At 42.0% G+C, this 16,650-nt stretch overlaps 1 protein-coding gene across 5 annotated transcripts in view; it reads right to left on the bottom strand.

Moving 5' to 3' along the window:
• MSN (moesin) overlaps positions 1–16,650 on the bottom strand; it is a 289,177-nt gene that overhangs the window by 17,037 nt on the left and 255,490 nt on the right. For all 5 annotated transcript variants that reach the window (XM_058291745.2, XM_071213170.1, XM_058291746.1 and 2 more), the window contains 2 exons: positions 9,397–9,480; positions 2,120–2,215 (listed from right to left, as the gene is read on the bottom strand). In XM_058291745.2, the coding sequence (XP_058147728.1) occupies positions 2,120–2,215; positions 9,397–9,480 (180 nt within the window). The remainder of the gene's footprint in view (positions 1–2,119; positions 2,216–9,396; positions 9,481–16,650) is intronic.

The following is a 16,650-nucleotide window of genomic DNA, read 5'->3' as shown; positions in this document are numbered from 1 at the left end:
ATGGCAATATATTAGGCCTCATTTTTTAAGAAGTTTTAGATCATAGAGGGGTTCAACTATGGCAGGGGAGGAGCATTGGTGTGGGGTGTCATTGATGGGGGATGCATGGGAGGGAGTTCGCCTGGACATGCATATAGGGTATATAGATATGTTCAGATGTTCATTGGGTATTGGCATAGTGGGTAGGGATGCTCATGACAACTGAGGGAGCACTGGGTTCCCATCCTGAGGAGCTTTGCTGCATTCCCCAAAGGAACAGCAACAATCTCCCAAGTGCAAGGGTAATGACCAGTAAAGAAGGATGGTCCAATGATGGGCCGTTGATAGTGATGATGATGCTTATGAGCCTGTGTAATTGAAATTTCAACTTGGCTTAGAGCTGCAGGGTGCCTAAGAGTTACCTCCTGAGAGTCTCCATGTTGCTCAAACATGGCCACTCTCTAAGCCAAGCTCAGCATATAAATGCATTACCTTCCCCCAGTGTGGGACATGACTCCCAGAGATGAGCCTCCCTGGCACCGAGAGATTAATACCAAGCACTGGCTGTTGATGCAACTAGAAAATGACTTTGAATTAAAGGGGGAAATGGTAAAGACAAATGAGTTTATATGGCTAAGAGACTTCAAAATGAGTCGGGAGATCATCAGAGAGGTCACGCTTATGCATGTCTCAGCAGGATCTCACATACAGCCAAAGTAGATAAAACCACAGGTAGTGGTGGTCCTGAGGGCTACGGAGACACCTGTGTCCTACGGTCATGGCAGATGGCTATGGAGTTTGATGTCTTGCCAGTGGGCCCTACTTTGGAATTTGTACTCCTGAGTGTGATGGATTTGGACTTAGATGTGACATCTCGACACATGCCTCTTACCTCACTTTTACTGAACCTGTGGTTAGCACTGGGGTTGGTGTATGCCCAGGAGACTTGGCTGTCCATATGCCAGCTGGGTCTTGAGCCTCAGTGATGTTGCAACACCTATTCTCCAGTTCGTTGGACTTACCCAGGTAAGCTTATAGAGAGGAGAGGATGGACAACAACCACACCAAGGAACTGAGAGACTCTACAGCTGCAGGCATGAGAGTCCCATCCACCAGCCACGTGGGACTGAAGCTCCCTCTCAATAGAAAGGTGGAGTGGGCATCGTCAGCCCAGAGTCCTCAGGATGGAGGAATAAAATATGGATTAGTTGGACTAACTGGTATTCTACTATAGAATTATTCTGACTCTAGCAATGGAAGAAATTATATCATTGATGTGAAGACAGTGGCCACGGGAGTTGCTGAAGGCAGGGAGAAGGAAAAGGAGTTGTGATATGGGGGCCTTTTGGGGATTTGGAGTTGTCCTAAATTATATTTCAGGGACAGATGCAGGATATTATATATCCTACCATAACCCACTAAATGGAATGGGAGAGATTGTGAACTACAATGTATACTATAATCCACGCTGTGTAGCAGTGCTCTAAAATGTGTTCATCAATTGCAATGGATGTACCATACTAATGAAAGAAGTTTTTGATGTGGGAAAAGTGGGGGGTGTGGTGAGTGGGGCATATGTGAACCTCCTATATTTTTTAATGTAACATTTTGTTCTATGTATCTTTTAAAAATAAATAAAAATATATTCAAAAAAATTAATGTTCCATTAAGAAGATCACGAAGGAGGGAAGCATCTGTATAGGGGATTCAGGTACCAGTTGGGAGGCAGAGGAGGGGATATAAGACCATGAGACTTTTAAGATTCTTTCCTGATCAAGAGTCTGTGACTCTCATAAATCTCCTAGAGCCCTTGAGTTTGGGAGGAAGAAAGGAACGTCAATCCCTCTTGATAAACTGTTAATGGCTTTGATCCCAAACATGTTGGAGTTCAAGTGGGAAGTAAAGGGCCCTTTCCTTTTTGGACACTGGTCATTCTCACTGTTGGAAGTCAAAGTGGGGACAGAGCAAGTGCTTTGTCTATATTGAGTCCTGTGTTCTTCTTCTAAGCCAGGTAGTCAACAGACCACTCAATGAAAAACATAGCCATATATGCCTTGGGTTTGTCAGCCAGTACATGTCATCACCCTAAGCAAGTTCTGGAAGGGTAAATTCCAAACACAACAGAGGGATGGACCATTACCTTCTTATTGAGTTTTAGCCAGGTAGAGAAACCCTTAGTGTCTTGGTACTGTAGACCAAAGAACCAAACTTCCCTCAGGCCAATAGTTTTCACCACCTAGAAGAAAAAACACAAAATAACCATTGATTGAATACCTACCCTGTGCCAGGCACAGAGGACACAAAGGTAGGCCAACATGGTCCCTCCCCTCAAAGGGCTTAACATGCTCTTAAGGATCTGGCAAGCAAATACACTGGAGGAGCAGTCAAGAACTGATGGCAGCATCTCTCTGTACAAAGTACTTTTGCTGAGACAGGGCAGGGATCTATTACTTATGAGCACTACCACACACCAAAATTTCACTTCCATTATCTTCCTTAATTTTCCCCATAGCCCTATGATATAACTATATATAATTAGGCCCATTTTTCAGATGGGGAAAGTAAAGTTCAGAGAAGTGAAGTGATCTATCCAAGGTCACACAGCGAGTGAGTGGCAGAATCAGAATTCCGACTAAAACTGTCTGACTCCAAATTCATGCAAATCCAGGACTTTCTGCTACCTCCCTTCCTCTACTGTGCCCTGCAGCTTCCCACTCCCAGGATGGATTAGAGATTGAAGTTAGAGATTGCTGGTTTAACTCCTGCATTACTCCCATATATTGTCCTTTATCTTTAGCATCTGGGAGTAATGACCATGCCCTTCATACTGCACCCCTTTTGCAATACCCCAAGAAAAAATGGTCACTTTCTTCTCTCAAATTCTATCATTCTACTATTTGGTTACATGGCTATTTTGCAAATGGTTAAGACAGGGGTTCTTAACAAGGGATCTCTGAGCTTGAATTGAGATTCAAAAAAAATATTCTTGTGGGGATGTGTTGGTGTGGATGTGATATATTTTTGAAATAATACAGAGTATAGCGGACTTAGTAAGAGTTCTATGTTTTCACCTGACTGGCAAAGGGGACTGTGGAATAAAAAGTTTAAGAACTCCTGTGCTAAGAGACTACAACCCCATTTTCCACCCACCTTTTGCTGACTTCAGTAATTAAGAACACATTTAGAAAAGAAAGGAGGGAGGGAACAGGTGAAAAAAGATCAAAAGACAGCCTGGATTCAAACACCATGTGTGTCTTGGTTCTAATAGGCAGCAGGAGATTCCAGGAGGTTTTAGACTGAAAATTCAAAGTGTTTATGTTTAAAATGTGATATTGGCTTTTTGAAGAAGATGGTTGGGGAGTGTGTGGACAGGAAAGATTTTTAAAAGCACTTTTTATCTCATCCTAGATCTAATATAGGATCCAAATAACAGTTAAATGGTTTTCCACAGGGTTGCAACACAGTGTGTCCAGATGCAATTGATGGGAAGGAGAAAGTTCCAAGAAGCACTTGAGCCCTAGGAAAGAAAGACCCATTGAGGATGCTGAAGATGGACCATTATGGCCAAGATGCTAGATCATGGAAGCAGGTGAACTGAGAAATGAATTGATAGAGTAGCAATTGACCTTTGCCTGTGCCAACAGCCAAGTTGTAGAGGTTCAGAGAGCTCAGGATTGAAGGGGAGTGGAGCAGGGACAGAGTAGGCAGCCAGTCCCAGGATGAGTTCCTTGGCTTCTTTTTACACCCAGTTGTGTTTCACTAGTGGAGCGAGTGGGGATGTGATGAGAGGAGGAAGAGCATGGGTACTCAAAGTAGTTCTGGGCTCCATGGTAGCTCAGAGAAGTTCAACAAGGTAATAGTTGAAGCAATATCAAAAAGAGTTCAGGATCAGTGGGGGATTTTAACCTCTCTGAGAATTCCCTCTTCCTCTGTGACCATAAAGAAATCCAGTAAACTTTCCACTTCCTCAGACTCCAGTGCTTGGAGAGATGGGCAATGTCTCCCAGCCTCCACTGAAGTCCTAAAGTAAGTAAGTGAGGGTGTGGGGAAAATATGGTCCGAAGTTAGAATTGATACTGAAAAAGAACAAAGGGCAAAAGAGATGGCCCTTGACCCCAGGCTAGAAAGAAATCTCCAGTTAAGGTACACAGGATGCTGGGAACCATTTGATTAGGCAACTTTGGTCCCAATTCCAAGCCCCAGGTCCTCTGGCCATACTTCCAGCTGAGATCTCCACACTAAAGGAAGGAGAAACCTCATTTAAGTGAAAGATAACATCTAGCTCCTGGTTCTGGGAGCTCCAGTGGCTAGGATCTTTATCATTCCACTGTGATAAATGGTCCCATCCCTGAAAAAAACCTCTCTTTTGGCCCCCTTTGACCACAGGCAGTCAGCTCACCTGACATGAGCCAATATTTCTTAAAGCTGTCCATAGGAAAAATCCTTAAGCAGCATAAAATAATGAAAGCATATACCCAGGGAGAGGAGGAAGAGCAGAGAAGGATAAGTAGATGGCTGCCAGCCATAATTTCTTTGAAGTCTCAGGTTTAATCCTAATCATTTGTGCACATTTTACATTCTACTCCCTAGATATCATGTTTTAATGTAGTTGATAACATCTACAAGTAAAATTGATATTCCAAGAAACTAAATCATATTTATCCCAAAGCTTTGTGCATATGCTTCCTAGATCCTACCACATACTCCTAGAGGGATTCAGACTTCAGTTTGTAAGACACTAGCTTAAGAAACTGAAGGCTGTGCATTCTGCTCAGCCCTGTAACACCAAAATCAAATTATGAAGAGTTATAGAGTTCAGGAAGCATAAACTGGAAAACTGAGGTCCAGTGAGAGGAAGAGATTTGCCTGAGACAATCCTCACTAATTACCAGGAGCTTCTGATATAAGAAATAATCCCCTTTATCTCTCGGTTTTGCAAGTGTAGGCTGCCTACATCTGGGATCTGTGGAGGGGATATCAGATCAGTTCCAGAGCCCCAAGCTTCCCTCCCTGCATCTATCTGAGTAAACAACTAGTGACATCATCAGCCACTTTAGAAGCCCAGAGCAGGATTGGGAAGCCAGGCTGGGATCTCAAGAGAACGGCGTAAAAAATTATGTGCAAAACTGCATCAAAAGAAAAAAAAACCTGCATCAATACCCAAACACCTGAGGTTCACTGAAATCCCATGCAAGGCTTGGCAGCAGCTGCGTTTACCACCCATCTGAAAGCAAATCAATGTAATATGTAACTGGAAATGAAGCTCCTGGAGAAGTTACCACCATTGTTCCTTCTGCTACTTCACACTGCCAGTGCACAAGTGGCTACTTGCCATTATAGCACAGAATGAGCTCAGTTGGGGTTCTAAGTTTAGGGACCAAACTTTCCTCCACTCAGAATGGGAACAGGCAAAGCAAGATGACAGAGAGCATAACTGACAAAAGGCACTGGAAAAATTGGAATTGCCAATAAAAAACCTTGGTTCAAGAGCCCACTATTCCACTTCCTAGTTGTGTGACCTTAAACAAGTCTTTTCTTCTAAGCCTCAGTTCCTCATCTGTAAGATGGGGATACTACTATTATAACAAATATTAATTATTAAAACAAAAAAGGAAGAAGTTCTGGACACACTGTCCTGAGTAGTTTACTGAGCGAACAGATATCTCAGATTTCATGGCTCAGTTGGCGTTCAACTGAGCCCTGAACATGTCTTTTGCTATAGCCATGAACCCCAACTGAGCTACAGCTTCCCATTGTTGCCTGTTATATAGTGTTGGTGCCAAGGGGGCTTCCTCTCCAGTCAGCTTCCTCTCTGGTCATTGACCGGATGACTGCTGCATTCCAGAATGGCTCCAGAGCTTTCCTCAGTTTCTCCCAAGGAATCCAGCTCCTTCCTCCCAGGCCCAGTTTCCACCAGAATAATGGTCTTCAAGGGTCACACAGAATGGACTTCCTCCCTCTTGCCTCATCAAGTTAGAAAGAGAGAAGAACTACACCCTCCAAATGTCTGTAAACACACACCATTACAGATTTCCTTCCAAACCTGCTTTGGCCACAAAAGGGCAAGATGCTCAATTGCTTGTCTTGAGCTGAAATCTATTTCCCTGAAGTTGGGGTTCCAGCTCAGCCCTTTCTGCCCCTCTCCTTCCTGTGGCAGGCCCTCAGAGATCTGAAGACAGAGAACACATCTCCACTAGAGTCTTCTCCAAGCCAAATAGCCTCATTCACCCCAAGAAAATTAGTGCAGTGGAGAATAAGCACAGTTTTACAGTCAGACTCTGTATTCGAAACACCATATCACAACTCAATAACCTAAAGTATGCCCTTTCACCTCTCAGAGGCAGAATCATTGCGAAGATTAAAGCATCCAGCCAGGGGAATTCATTATAGGTGCTCAATAAATGATACATCTCAGAACAACACTGATTTTTCAGAAGGGAAGTCATGAACTTCCTGGTTTCTTCCTTCCTTTTCCTCTCCCCAATGAGTATGAAAGACTCGGGACTGGAAGGCTCTGTTTGCGAACTAGCACACCAATCTGGCCGGGGCTTTTTACCATCTGAACTTCCCTCAGAACCACACCCACAGTATGTAAACCAACAAACACTAACAAAGAATTACCAGGCCTTATAGATTTTTGAAGTTAATAAACCTCTTTGTTCAAGGATTTTTTTTCTGCCCCAGGCTCTAACTCATGCCTTCCTTCAACATCTGCAGTAGTCCGCCCTCTCCAATGGAAGCAGACAAAGCCCCCAGTGTTGAGGGCAGCGGATAATGTCATTTGATTGAGGGGAGAGGAGGAGTAGAATCAGGGCTCCAGGAAGGAATCTGGGCAGAGGTCACAGGAGCCTCCGCCTCCCCAACTGGGCCATAAAATCCACATTGGCTGACACCCTTCTTTCGATAACTGCTGTACACAATGCCATTGTTATGTGAAGCAGAGGGCCCTATAACCTGAGTATCATTTGAACACCTTCTCTCTTTGTTCCAGAGAGAGCAAAAATCCTGTCCAGGAGATGTCTCCCCTGCCAGGTAGCCCTCCCCCTGACATATGCCAACAGATGATCACACTCAAGTAAGGCATTTCCCTCCTCTTTAAAGAAAGGGGTCATCTGAAATCCAAATAGTGGAGACAGAAATGAGAGAGAAAAATATGAAATGCAGAAATAAATGCCAGAGATAAATTTTTGAGAAACGACCAGATTTGAGAGTTCAGTTAGGTATTGTAGAGATTGGAAAACTGAAGCCCAAAGAGGGGAAAGGTTTGTGTAAGTTCTCATGGGGAGTTAGTGAAAAGCCAGGCCTAGGGCTAAGATTAAAACTTCTGACTTTCTATCCAGTGTCCTTTTGATTTCACCAGATGGTCTCTTTACAATTTCTCCAATATAAAACCTGCATGCAAAGGAAGAACGCAAACTCTTAACATAATCAAAATGCGTTCAGTCATTTTAGACTTGCACTGTAATCAGTTATGAACTGTATGAATGTCAGCACATTACTTTAACTGAAGTAAATGAGTGCTTAAATGTTCCTCAGACTAATTTGTATTTTCACAAATGAAATACCAATGATTTCCCTTTGCCATTCAAAATAAAACAAATCCAAAACAAACTCCAGAAAAGAAGCAATCTCCACCTAAGTCCAAAGTTAGATACTCTGAATATCAAGTCCATCTCCTGACTCTAGCTCATAAACGAGACAAGAAGCATCATGGGATTGGAAAGAGAGCTATCGTTTATTACATCTCAATTATATGGCTGGATGGCTTACCTAACACTGTCTCTTCCATATTTGTATTTTCTTATTCTTTTTATCACCTATTTCTAATTTATCTTTTTAAATTTTATGCATTATAAGCCACCTTAACTGTGTTTTTTGGGTAACAGTGAGATTTAAGTAAATACACTCTCTCATAACCCCACAAAAAGTTTGTGAGATAGGTTTTAGACCCATTTTTTAGATGAGAATACCATCTCAGAAAGAAATAATTTTCCCAAGCTTTAGCTAGGAGAGTGAGGCTATTGTTTCCTCATCTGTAAAATGGGGCCAGTAATAATTCCTGTGCTCATGGGGCTTTGTGATAGTTAAATGAGATGGTACACAGAATGCTTGTCACAGGGTTTGACATGCAGTACTCCCTCAGATGCTAACTTTCATCTGTGTTAGCCACAGAAAAATTTCCCCACTCTACCATCTGACATCTGGGATTCAGGGACATACCCCAGCTCTTTTCCATTTTCTAGCCATATCTTCCTTCTGCCAAGGAGACCTGAGTGGAAAACAGTCCCCTCCTACCCCCATCTCCATTGCCCCTTGTCTTTATTCTTATCAGTCAGGATTATTCACAGGCATAGAATTAGCCCATTAGCACATAAAATTAGCAACCTCCTTCTCCCTTCTCCCTTCCCCTCCCCAACCCTGGAAAACTTCTAAGAAAGTAGAGGGGCCCAATGGGCAAGGGAGAAAGGGAAGCAAGAGGGGGCCTGGAGAATCCATCAAGGTGTCATGCAGCCCCAACATCTGAACAATAGGTTAGAAACTGCTTCACCAGTGGATGGTTGGGAAATGGGACAATGGCCTGTCAGACAAGGATCCCAGACTCTGGTGGTTGTCCCATTTTTGTTTCTGTAAGTCTGGCCGCTAATGGTGCATTCCCTTTGCCCCTGGAGAAACTTTCCAAGCTGAATAATTCTGTGACCCCCACCTGGCTATTATATTATACAGTACATCCCTTCTGACAATGGTGATTGGCAATGGAGGGCACACCCCATGGGTAGGAGATGGGAATGAGCACTTCACCAATGGAGAGTAAGCAATCATTTCCATGGCATGCTTATAGGAGTGGAGTACCCTCCTCTTGAATCTATCACCGCCAGTAATGTCTTAAGTCTCAACATCCCTGTGAGAGAAATGCACTTAAAACTCACTATACCTCAAAGGGAATGAGTTGGCTTCCTTCTTGTAAGAAGCAAAAAATGTGACAGAGAGGCCCTGCGATGTAGTGGCAAGAACGCAGGTGTCAAATCCCAGCCAGACACCAGCTGGGTGCAATTAAGTTATTCAATTTCTAAGCCTCATAATTAAAATGGAGAAAAGATCACTTACATCTCTCAGTGTTGTGAGGAAGGGTCTATGAGCTAAAATTTTTAAAACATCTAGCACAAAGTCATACCCGTCCTTCTCTTTTCTCCCATGTTCAGGATCAGGATAGGATTAACTGGGGCCATCAAGGGTGAAGACAGCTGAAGTTAAACTTTGCTTCCTTAACTGTTAAGGCTGGGGTCAGCCCTTGTTTTGACCCATCTTGGATGGGTGAATAGGAAAGATTCCCTGACAAGAGACAGAAGCATAGATGGTTGGCATTGTGGTGGAAGCTATTGAGAAGAAAGAGTAAAGAGCAACAACTCCCTTCCTTACCTGGTCAAACAGCTGCTTGCCAGTTGTGTTAGGCTGGATGGCAAACTCCAACTCTGCATCCATGGTGGTCACACGGACACTGATCTGGGAGAAGACCAAAGGAGACAGGTTAGTTGTCTGGTTCTGTACTCGGCAGAGACTGAGATAAATGTCTCTGTTCAACCATAGAGGAGGGACATAAGATGCTAAGAACCTGAGAAACTTAGATATTAGTGAGGAGAAAGGAGGAATATTGAAACAAATGGGCAATAACTTAGCCCCTGCTCCAAACCAGCTTACTGAAGACAAAAAACATAGCTGCAGAGCAATGCTTACCAAGGGGCAAACAAATGAATGCAAATTAGCCTAGTACAAACTATTCTGGCAGCAACTCTGCAACCCCCCTCCTGTCTACATAACAATGTAGCTGTGGGCTAGTGGGGGTTAATAGAGTTAAGCTGCTGGAAAAGGAGGAAAACATTGCAACATCGGTGTTCTGTTTTGTTTCCAAGCTAATTCTGATTGGGCCTATTTAACCAAGATAATAAAATGAGTACAAAATTTTTAGCAAGGTGTTAAAAGGAATTTTCAGTTTTAAATCAATAGTTTACTCCTGAACTTCAAGTCTCAGTGTAGTCTTACAGAGTAATCCAAAAAATGTGTGCTAATGGTCTGTCTAAACTGCTAAATACGAGCTTAACTACATTTATGCTGCTCAAGCTATCTTAACTGATTGCTGATAACTAATAAAAATGTTTCCAAGCACACGCTTGCATGTTACAGGCAACATGGATTCCAGAAGAAATCTTAAATACAGTAAAATCTAAGATGTGAAATAATAGACAACTTGAAAACAGCTATACCAAAAAAGTAAGAAAGTAAGAATTATGAGTCAATTGTAAACTGTATGTTTCTGTTGATGTGTTGTAATTGTTTTGTATTTGTCTGTTCATTCAATGTCAGAGTATATTTTGATACCTTCAGATGGTAATATAAATTAATAAATAAAAATTTCTAAAAGAGCTCTATTCAAATGGCCAAAAATTAAATAAGCGCTTATATTAATACATGTTTAAATGTTCATAAGATCTCTACAATGATAAAAATTGTAAGTCTTGATTAACAAAATTACTGTAAGTCTTTTCATAAAAAATAATTCTTGCCTAGATTGAAAAGAATAGTTTATTTTTCCTCACAGGATACAATGAAAGATGCTAAACTTAAATGAATATTAAAGAAGGTTAAAAGTTTGTGGGAATGCTGACTGAAATTTAATAAGTTTTTTCAAAAAGGTGTGTTTTGCCCTAAAATAGGATGGCTACTTTCATAAACTCATGGGTCTTAAATGCATGTGGCAAGTTGTAGAAAGTATTGTGGTAACTTTAAGTAAGGGAATGTGTTCTGTGATGGTAAAATTTGTCTTAAAGTAATATAATTATAGTCTATATGGTTATAAATAATTATAAGAAGTTTAACGAAGCATTGTTTAAGTTAAGGTATTTAAATGGCTAATTCCAAAAAGTCATTATTAAACAAAACCTGAATTAATAATAATAATAATAAAAGGTAATTTTATAACAGGAAAACTTAGCAGTGGCCAGCCTCCCCTGCCAACTTGCTTCTAGGAGACTGTTCCTAGTATTGCATGCTGCTTGGTATTTAAAGTGAAGAAAAGTTCATTATTTTAACAAGCTTATTTAGTGTTGATGGTATTATATGCTGTAAGAAGTTTACCTGGTAACTTATGTATGTGGGATGTATAGAATGTGTTTTTATTATTAAGAAAACAGAAAATAATTTTGTCCTAAAATAACTGGTTAATAAGAAAAGATAATATGTGGGACTAAACCTGAATAAATACAGAAAGTGCAAAAGGTTCATGAAAAAAAGAATTTTTATGGTCAAATTAGCCTAGTACCGAGAGGAAGCAAGTGCTTACTGTATTTCTACTTCCAGGAAGCCTTCCCCACCATGCTCTACTAAGATCCAGTCAACAGCATTCTGTCCTCACCTCTGATTCACAGGCTAGATTATCTACAGCACTAGTTTGTCTTTGCAGAAGCAAGTTAAGGGCAAGATAACGAGCACTGGGTTCCAAGCCTAGCACTGCCATTGGCTCAATCTACAACTTTGGGTATGTCTTATCTCCATCCTGGGCCTTTAGTTCCCCTTATCTGTGCAAGGGCAGGAATGGGGGAAAGAGGGGACATTAGTCAATTAGACTAGGTGATCTTCAAGGATCATTTCAGTGCTGACATCTCTATTCTACATACAGCTTTGCATTGTTAATGCTTCCTGTATTTACATCTGATTGATCTCCCTAAGCACAGGTGAGAAAGGGGGCCTCAGCAGAGCTGAATGTAGACAATACAGAAGTGCTACCAAAGCCAAGTCAGCAGTCCTCTGGTACAGACCCAGATCAAAATAACAGGTAGCCATGTACATGATTTCATAGGCACTATAAAAAGTACCCTCTGCATTTATGAATATCATTGACCAAGTCCTGGTCAGTGATAGCTGAAATTCCATCATTAGAGATTTGTTCTTTTGGCTGAAAACTTGGTAGTGGTGGTACTAGCAACAATAAGCAGCAGCTTTCATGTATTGAGACTTAATATCCACAAGGCACTGAATCAGGAACTTCATATGTATTATCCCATTTAATACCAACAATCACCCTATGAGGTTGAGAGTATTATCTCCACATTAGGGATGAATAAATAGATATTTATCTAAAGTCCCATCACTAGTAAGTGAGGGAGCCAAGGTTTGAATCCATGCCTAAATCCAAACCCCACACTTTAAACCAACATGCTAAATTCCTCCTACATCAAAGATGCAAAACTCATTTTAAAAAATCAAAGACTAATCTTTTAAACTGTTGGATATTTTGCTTAAGTAAGTTATATGGTAAAGCCATAAGATGGCTTATTATATGGTCATATAAAATATGAAGACTACTCCATGCCAAGGGAAAAATAAATCAGTAATATTAAATGAGGAAAAGAAAGCAGCAAGATCACATGTAGGGCTTGGGAAACAGGTGTGGCTCAACTGACAGAGTGCCCGCTACCTTATAGGAGGTCCAGGGTTCGAACCCAGGGCCTCCTGGCCTGTGTGGTGAGCTGGTCCACATACAGTGCTGCTGCGCACAAGGAATGCCATGCCAGGCAGGGGTATTCCCTGTGTAGGGGAGCCCCATGTGCAAGGAGTGCACACCACAAGGAGAGCTGCCCTGCACAATAAAAGTGCAGCCTGCCCGGGAGTGGCACTGTACACACAGAGAGCTAACACAGCAAGGTGACATAACAGAAAGAAACAAAGATTCCCAGTGCTGCTGAGAATGCAAGCGGACACAGAAGAACAAACAACAAATGGACACAAGAGAGCAGACAAGGGGGGTGGGGCAGGAAAGGGAAAAGAAATAAATAAAATAAATCTTAAAAAAAAAAAGGTCCCATGTAGGGCATGAGCTCAATTTTGTAAAAAATATACATTAGAGAAATTATTGGAATCTTGCCCAAGTGTTGTTAGCCAAGCAGATTTAGGGTGGTGATCTTCTTTAAACTGAAAAAAAAAAATCTACATTTTCTAGGATGCTCACATATTACTTAACCTATTGGAAGGGAAAGACTAAAAATAGAATTGTCAAAGATTCAAATCCCCACAGAGTGGGTAAGACATTAAGCCTTATCAGTCTTTGACACCTCTGGGCCTTTCCTGAGCACCGGGCTAGGTAGCAGGAAAGAGGGGGCCTATAGCCATTTTGCCAGTTAAACAATTCTGAGGAGGACCAGACCTGAGGAACAACTTTGCAAATAATCTCACCAGGGAGTCAAGGAGGAAATCTATTTCAGGGTTGACAATGAGACAGGAAAGGCTCCGAAGGCAGGAACAAGTAAGGCAAGTACCCCAGTGGGAGAAAACGGGTAAGGTTAGCTACCTTGACTCAGTGTTACCCTGGGCATGCTGACACTTCAGTGAGCCCCATAGAACAGGCCCTCATAAGGTAAGGGGAATGGGATCCAGTGAGCTGGAATTTGGGGAGACATCATGCTACACACAGCCTCAAACCACCCTTAAGCTTAGTCAGGGGAGAACTCAAAGTATATAAGACTGAGGGGGAAGGAGAGAAAGAGGAAAACGGACAGTGGGCCTTTTAGTACACTGAACTTCATTCCCACCTCAAGGTTTGTGTCTTACTTATAGTTACCCAGTACCCAAGACTCACTGGATATTCAAAAGATGACTGAATGAACAGGTACCAAGAGGGGAATATAAGAAATAAACAGATATAGTATGGTATATACATTCGGAAGTAGGGACAGTTTATGTCTTGACCTTTTTTGTGCCATGGACTCTTCTGGAAGTCTGATGATGCCTATGAACTCCTTCTCAGAATATTTGTAAATGCATGAAATAAAGTAGATACAAAGAGACTGATTACATTGAAATAGTTATCAAATTTAATAATATATGGCCATTTATTACCATATTAAGTAATGATGTAGCACTGGGGCTTATTTATTACAACTTAAACTTAAAATTTGTGTTGAGCACAAATTTTGAGAAATCTACAAAACTAATACATGATAGAAAAATATCTTAGATTTCCCTTGGTGACGAAGTCACAGACACTGTTATGACTACTGTATTCTCTTTCTTACAGTCATAACAGAAAGAGGCTAAATTTCAGTAAGAGGTTAATGAAAACAAATATGTAATTTTTCTCCATCCAAGTTCATAGATCCTTCCCACTTTAAATTCTATCTATGGACCCCATGGAGGTTCAAGAAGTCCAGGCTCCTTAACCTCCTATAAACTTATTTTGACTCAAATATTAATGGAAAACTATGTTTAATAAACTATGGTTGGAGTAGAGCATGAGACTCTGCTCTCAAGGCATTTAGTGAATAACAGGAAAACTATTAATATGTTAGAGAGACCCTGAGAAGTGTCATAGTAGAAGAGAGGAAACCTTTTGTGTAAATAAGGGACCACAATTCAAAGTAGTAGTTGCCCTGGTCTCTAAGGACAGGCTGGATTTTGAAAAAGGGAGGAGTACCCAAGTGTTCTGAGTTGAAAAACCAATGTGCACTATGGCCCAGAAGGAGTCAGGGATACAGAGGTCTACTTAGAGGCAAGCATGTAAGCTTGTAGGGTGGGAAAAAAGGCTAGGAAGGCAGGTAGAGGGCCTTAAAGGATATGCTAGAAAGCTAGGCTTAAATCCTGTCTGAAGTGGCCAGCCAGCTTGAAGGTTCTGAGCAGGATGGGACAGAACTAAAAATGGACTTTGAAGAAATTGGCCATGGAAGAAATGGAGAACAGAGTGGGACTCCTGGGAAATATTACACAGCCTAGCAGTACCCTTTAATTCATATTATTGGGAAGACTTTTCAAAGAAAACAAGCCAGCATCTCTTGCAGGTCATATCAACCACAGGTCATATCAATATAGCATCTTCAGGGCACTGGCCATGAATGGGGTCCAGTGCCTGGCCCATAGTAAGTACTCAAATATTTGTTAAAGAAATGTTTCTTAAACAAATAAATTGGTAGAAAGAGTCCAGCCTGAATTAGGAATAAGCATATCAGAGAGGCTAGTGTTGTCCACACCTCCTTCCTTCTAGACAGAGCATGAGCCTGAGGTAAGGGTTTTCCTGGAACCCAAAGATGTTCATCTGGAACCAAACTGGAACCTACATCTTCTGAAATCCTACTCAGGATTTCTACTATTCCATTGTGGCTGCTTCTCTAGGGATAGCAGCCTAAAGTTTCCTGAACTGCATGGCAGAGACATAAAATCTTAGGATTTAAATGAATTAGGAAAAAACACAAACAAAAAGGGATTTCCATTCTTGCCACCACTTAACTCAGGAGAAAATGTGAGTCACAAGGAAAGGGCCATAGGTCTATGTTCTCCTGTTTTCTATGTGTATGTTGAGAGTGTGAGGGGGGAGCAGGGGAGAATAAGAGTAATAACTGGTGCTTGAAGATGATAGATAAAGCAGAAGTGTTGATCCCAGAAGGTTGCTTTGTTTTCCCTTAAACTAACCTGGGGTCCATGTGCCCAAGATGGGCTACTGGCCAAGATCCACTGCCATACAAGGCCCCCTGGGTGCACACCACTAGTAGCCTAGTAGGGACCCACTGTCTTCATTTTGGGCTTGGCTCTCTCACTGGGGAGAAGAGGATGGTCTAGTTTGGGGTAGAGGAACTTGAAAATAAAGCTTCCAAAGTCAGCAGAAAGTTCCTAGGCAGCCCCTCAGCTTGGCAGGAAAGGAGGAGCTTGCCTGGGTGGGATAGTGCTTCAGGATGTGGTCCCCAGCAGAGAACTGTATATATAGCTAAATTTCAGCCTAATCCAGGCCCTGAGAAACCATGCCCTGTCTAAAGTCAAAGGCTATGTCACTGGAGAACATTAAGAGTTTAAGGAAAAAAAATCTGGATGTCTGCATGTGTGTGTAGGGTTGGAGGGATAGGGTTACTCTCTCACACATACTAGCCCTCCCACCCTCAGCCCAAGAACAGAAAATCCACAGTTATTTATTGAACAATTGAACGCAGATACTCCCCATGCCAAGCCCTTCACTAGGCACTGACAAGCCCACCTCAGTGGAGAAAATTTAGTCCACTATCCAAAGCCCTCAGCAAACAGGGATCTCTCCTATGGTATCAATTGGCTAGCCTGAGGAACAAAAATAATGAAGCCAGATGCTACGCCCCCCACCCCCCCAACTTCAAATAAGGGACCATCTCTTTCCCTAGAGCCAGGACCACCCAGGTGAGCAGTGGCCGCGCCATAGTGAGGTGATCTGGAAATGTTTCCCCTCACCTGCCCTGTGTCACTGAACTACAAGATGGCTCTTCCCTGGAAAAAGGTATGGAGGAGACAGACGTGACAGCAGAGTGAGAGTTGATTAGTCATAAAGAAATTACCCAAAGCACATTCCTTCAAGCCTGAGGAGACTGGCATTATGGGCTCCACTTCATAGATGAGGAAATTGAAGTACAGATACAGGCGACAGAAAGATGGAAATGAACACTTAATGAATGCCAACTATGTGCTAAGCCCTATTATCCACAGTCTCACTTAACATCTCTGAGGCCGCATTCAATCAGCAAGTGGTGGAGGCAGGACTTCTGGCCATTTCTTGTCTTCCATGATCCCATCCACCTCTCTAGTCGAGCTTATTTCACTGTTGTCTTCAGATACTGCGTTGGCAAATATTTTGGCCAAGGCCAAAACACTCTGGTATAGAAAGTCTGGGAACAT

The sequence above is a fragment of the Dasypus novemcinctus genome, chromosome X (assembly GCF_030445035.2).
Source record: "Dasypus novemcinctus isolate mDasNov1 chromosome X, mDasNov1.1.hap2, whole genome shotgun sequence".
In the NCBI taxonomy this organism is placed as follows: domain Eukaryota; kingdom Metazoa; phylum Chordata; class Mammalia; order Cingulata; family Dasypodidae; genus Dasypus; species Dasypus novemcinctus.
Note: the sequence above shows the minus strand (reverse complement) of the source record. Positions and strands in the feature narration are given on the sequence as shown.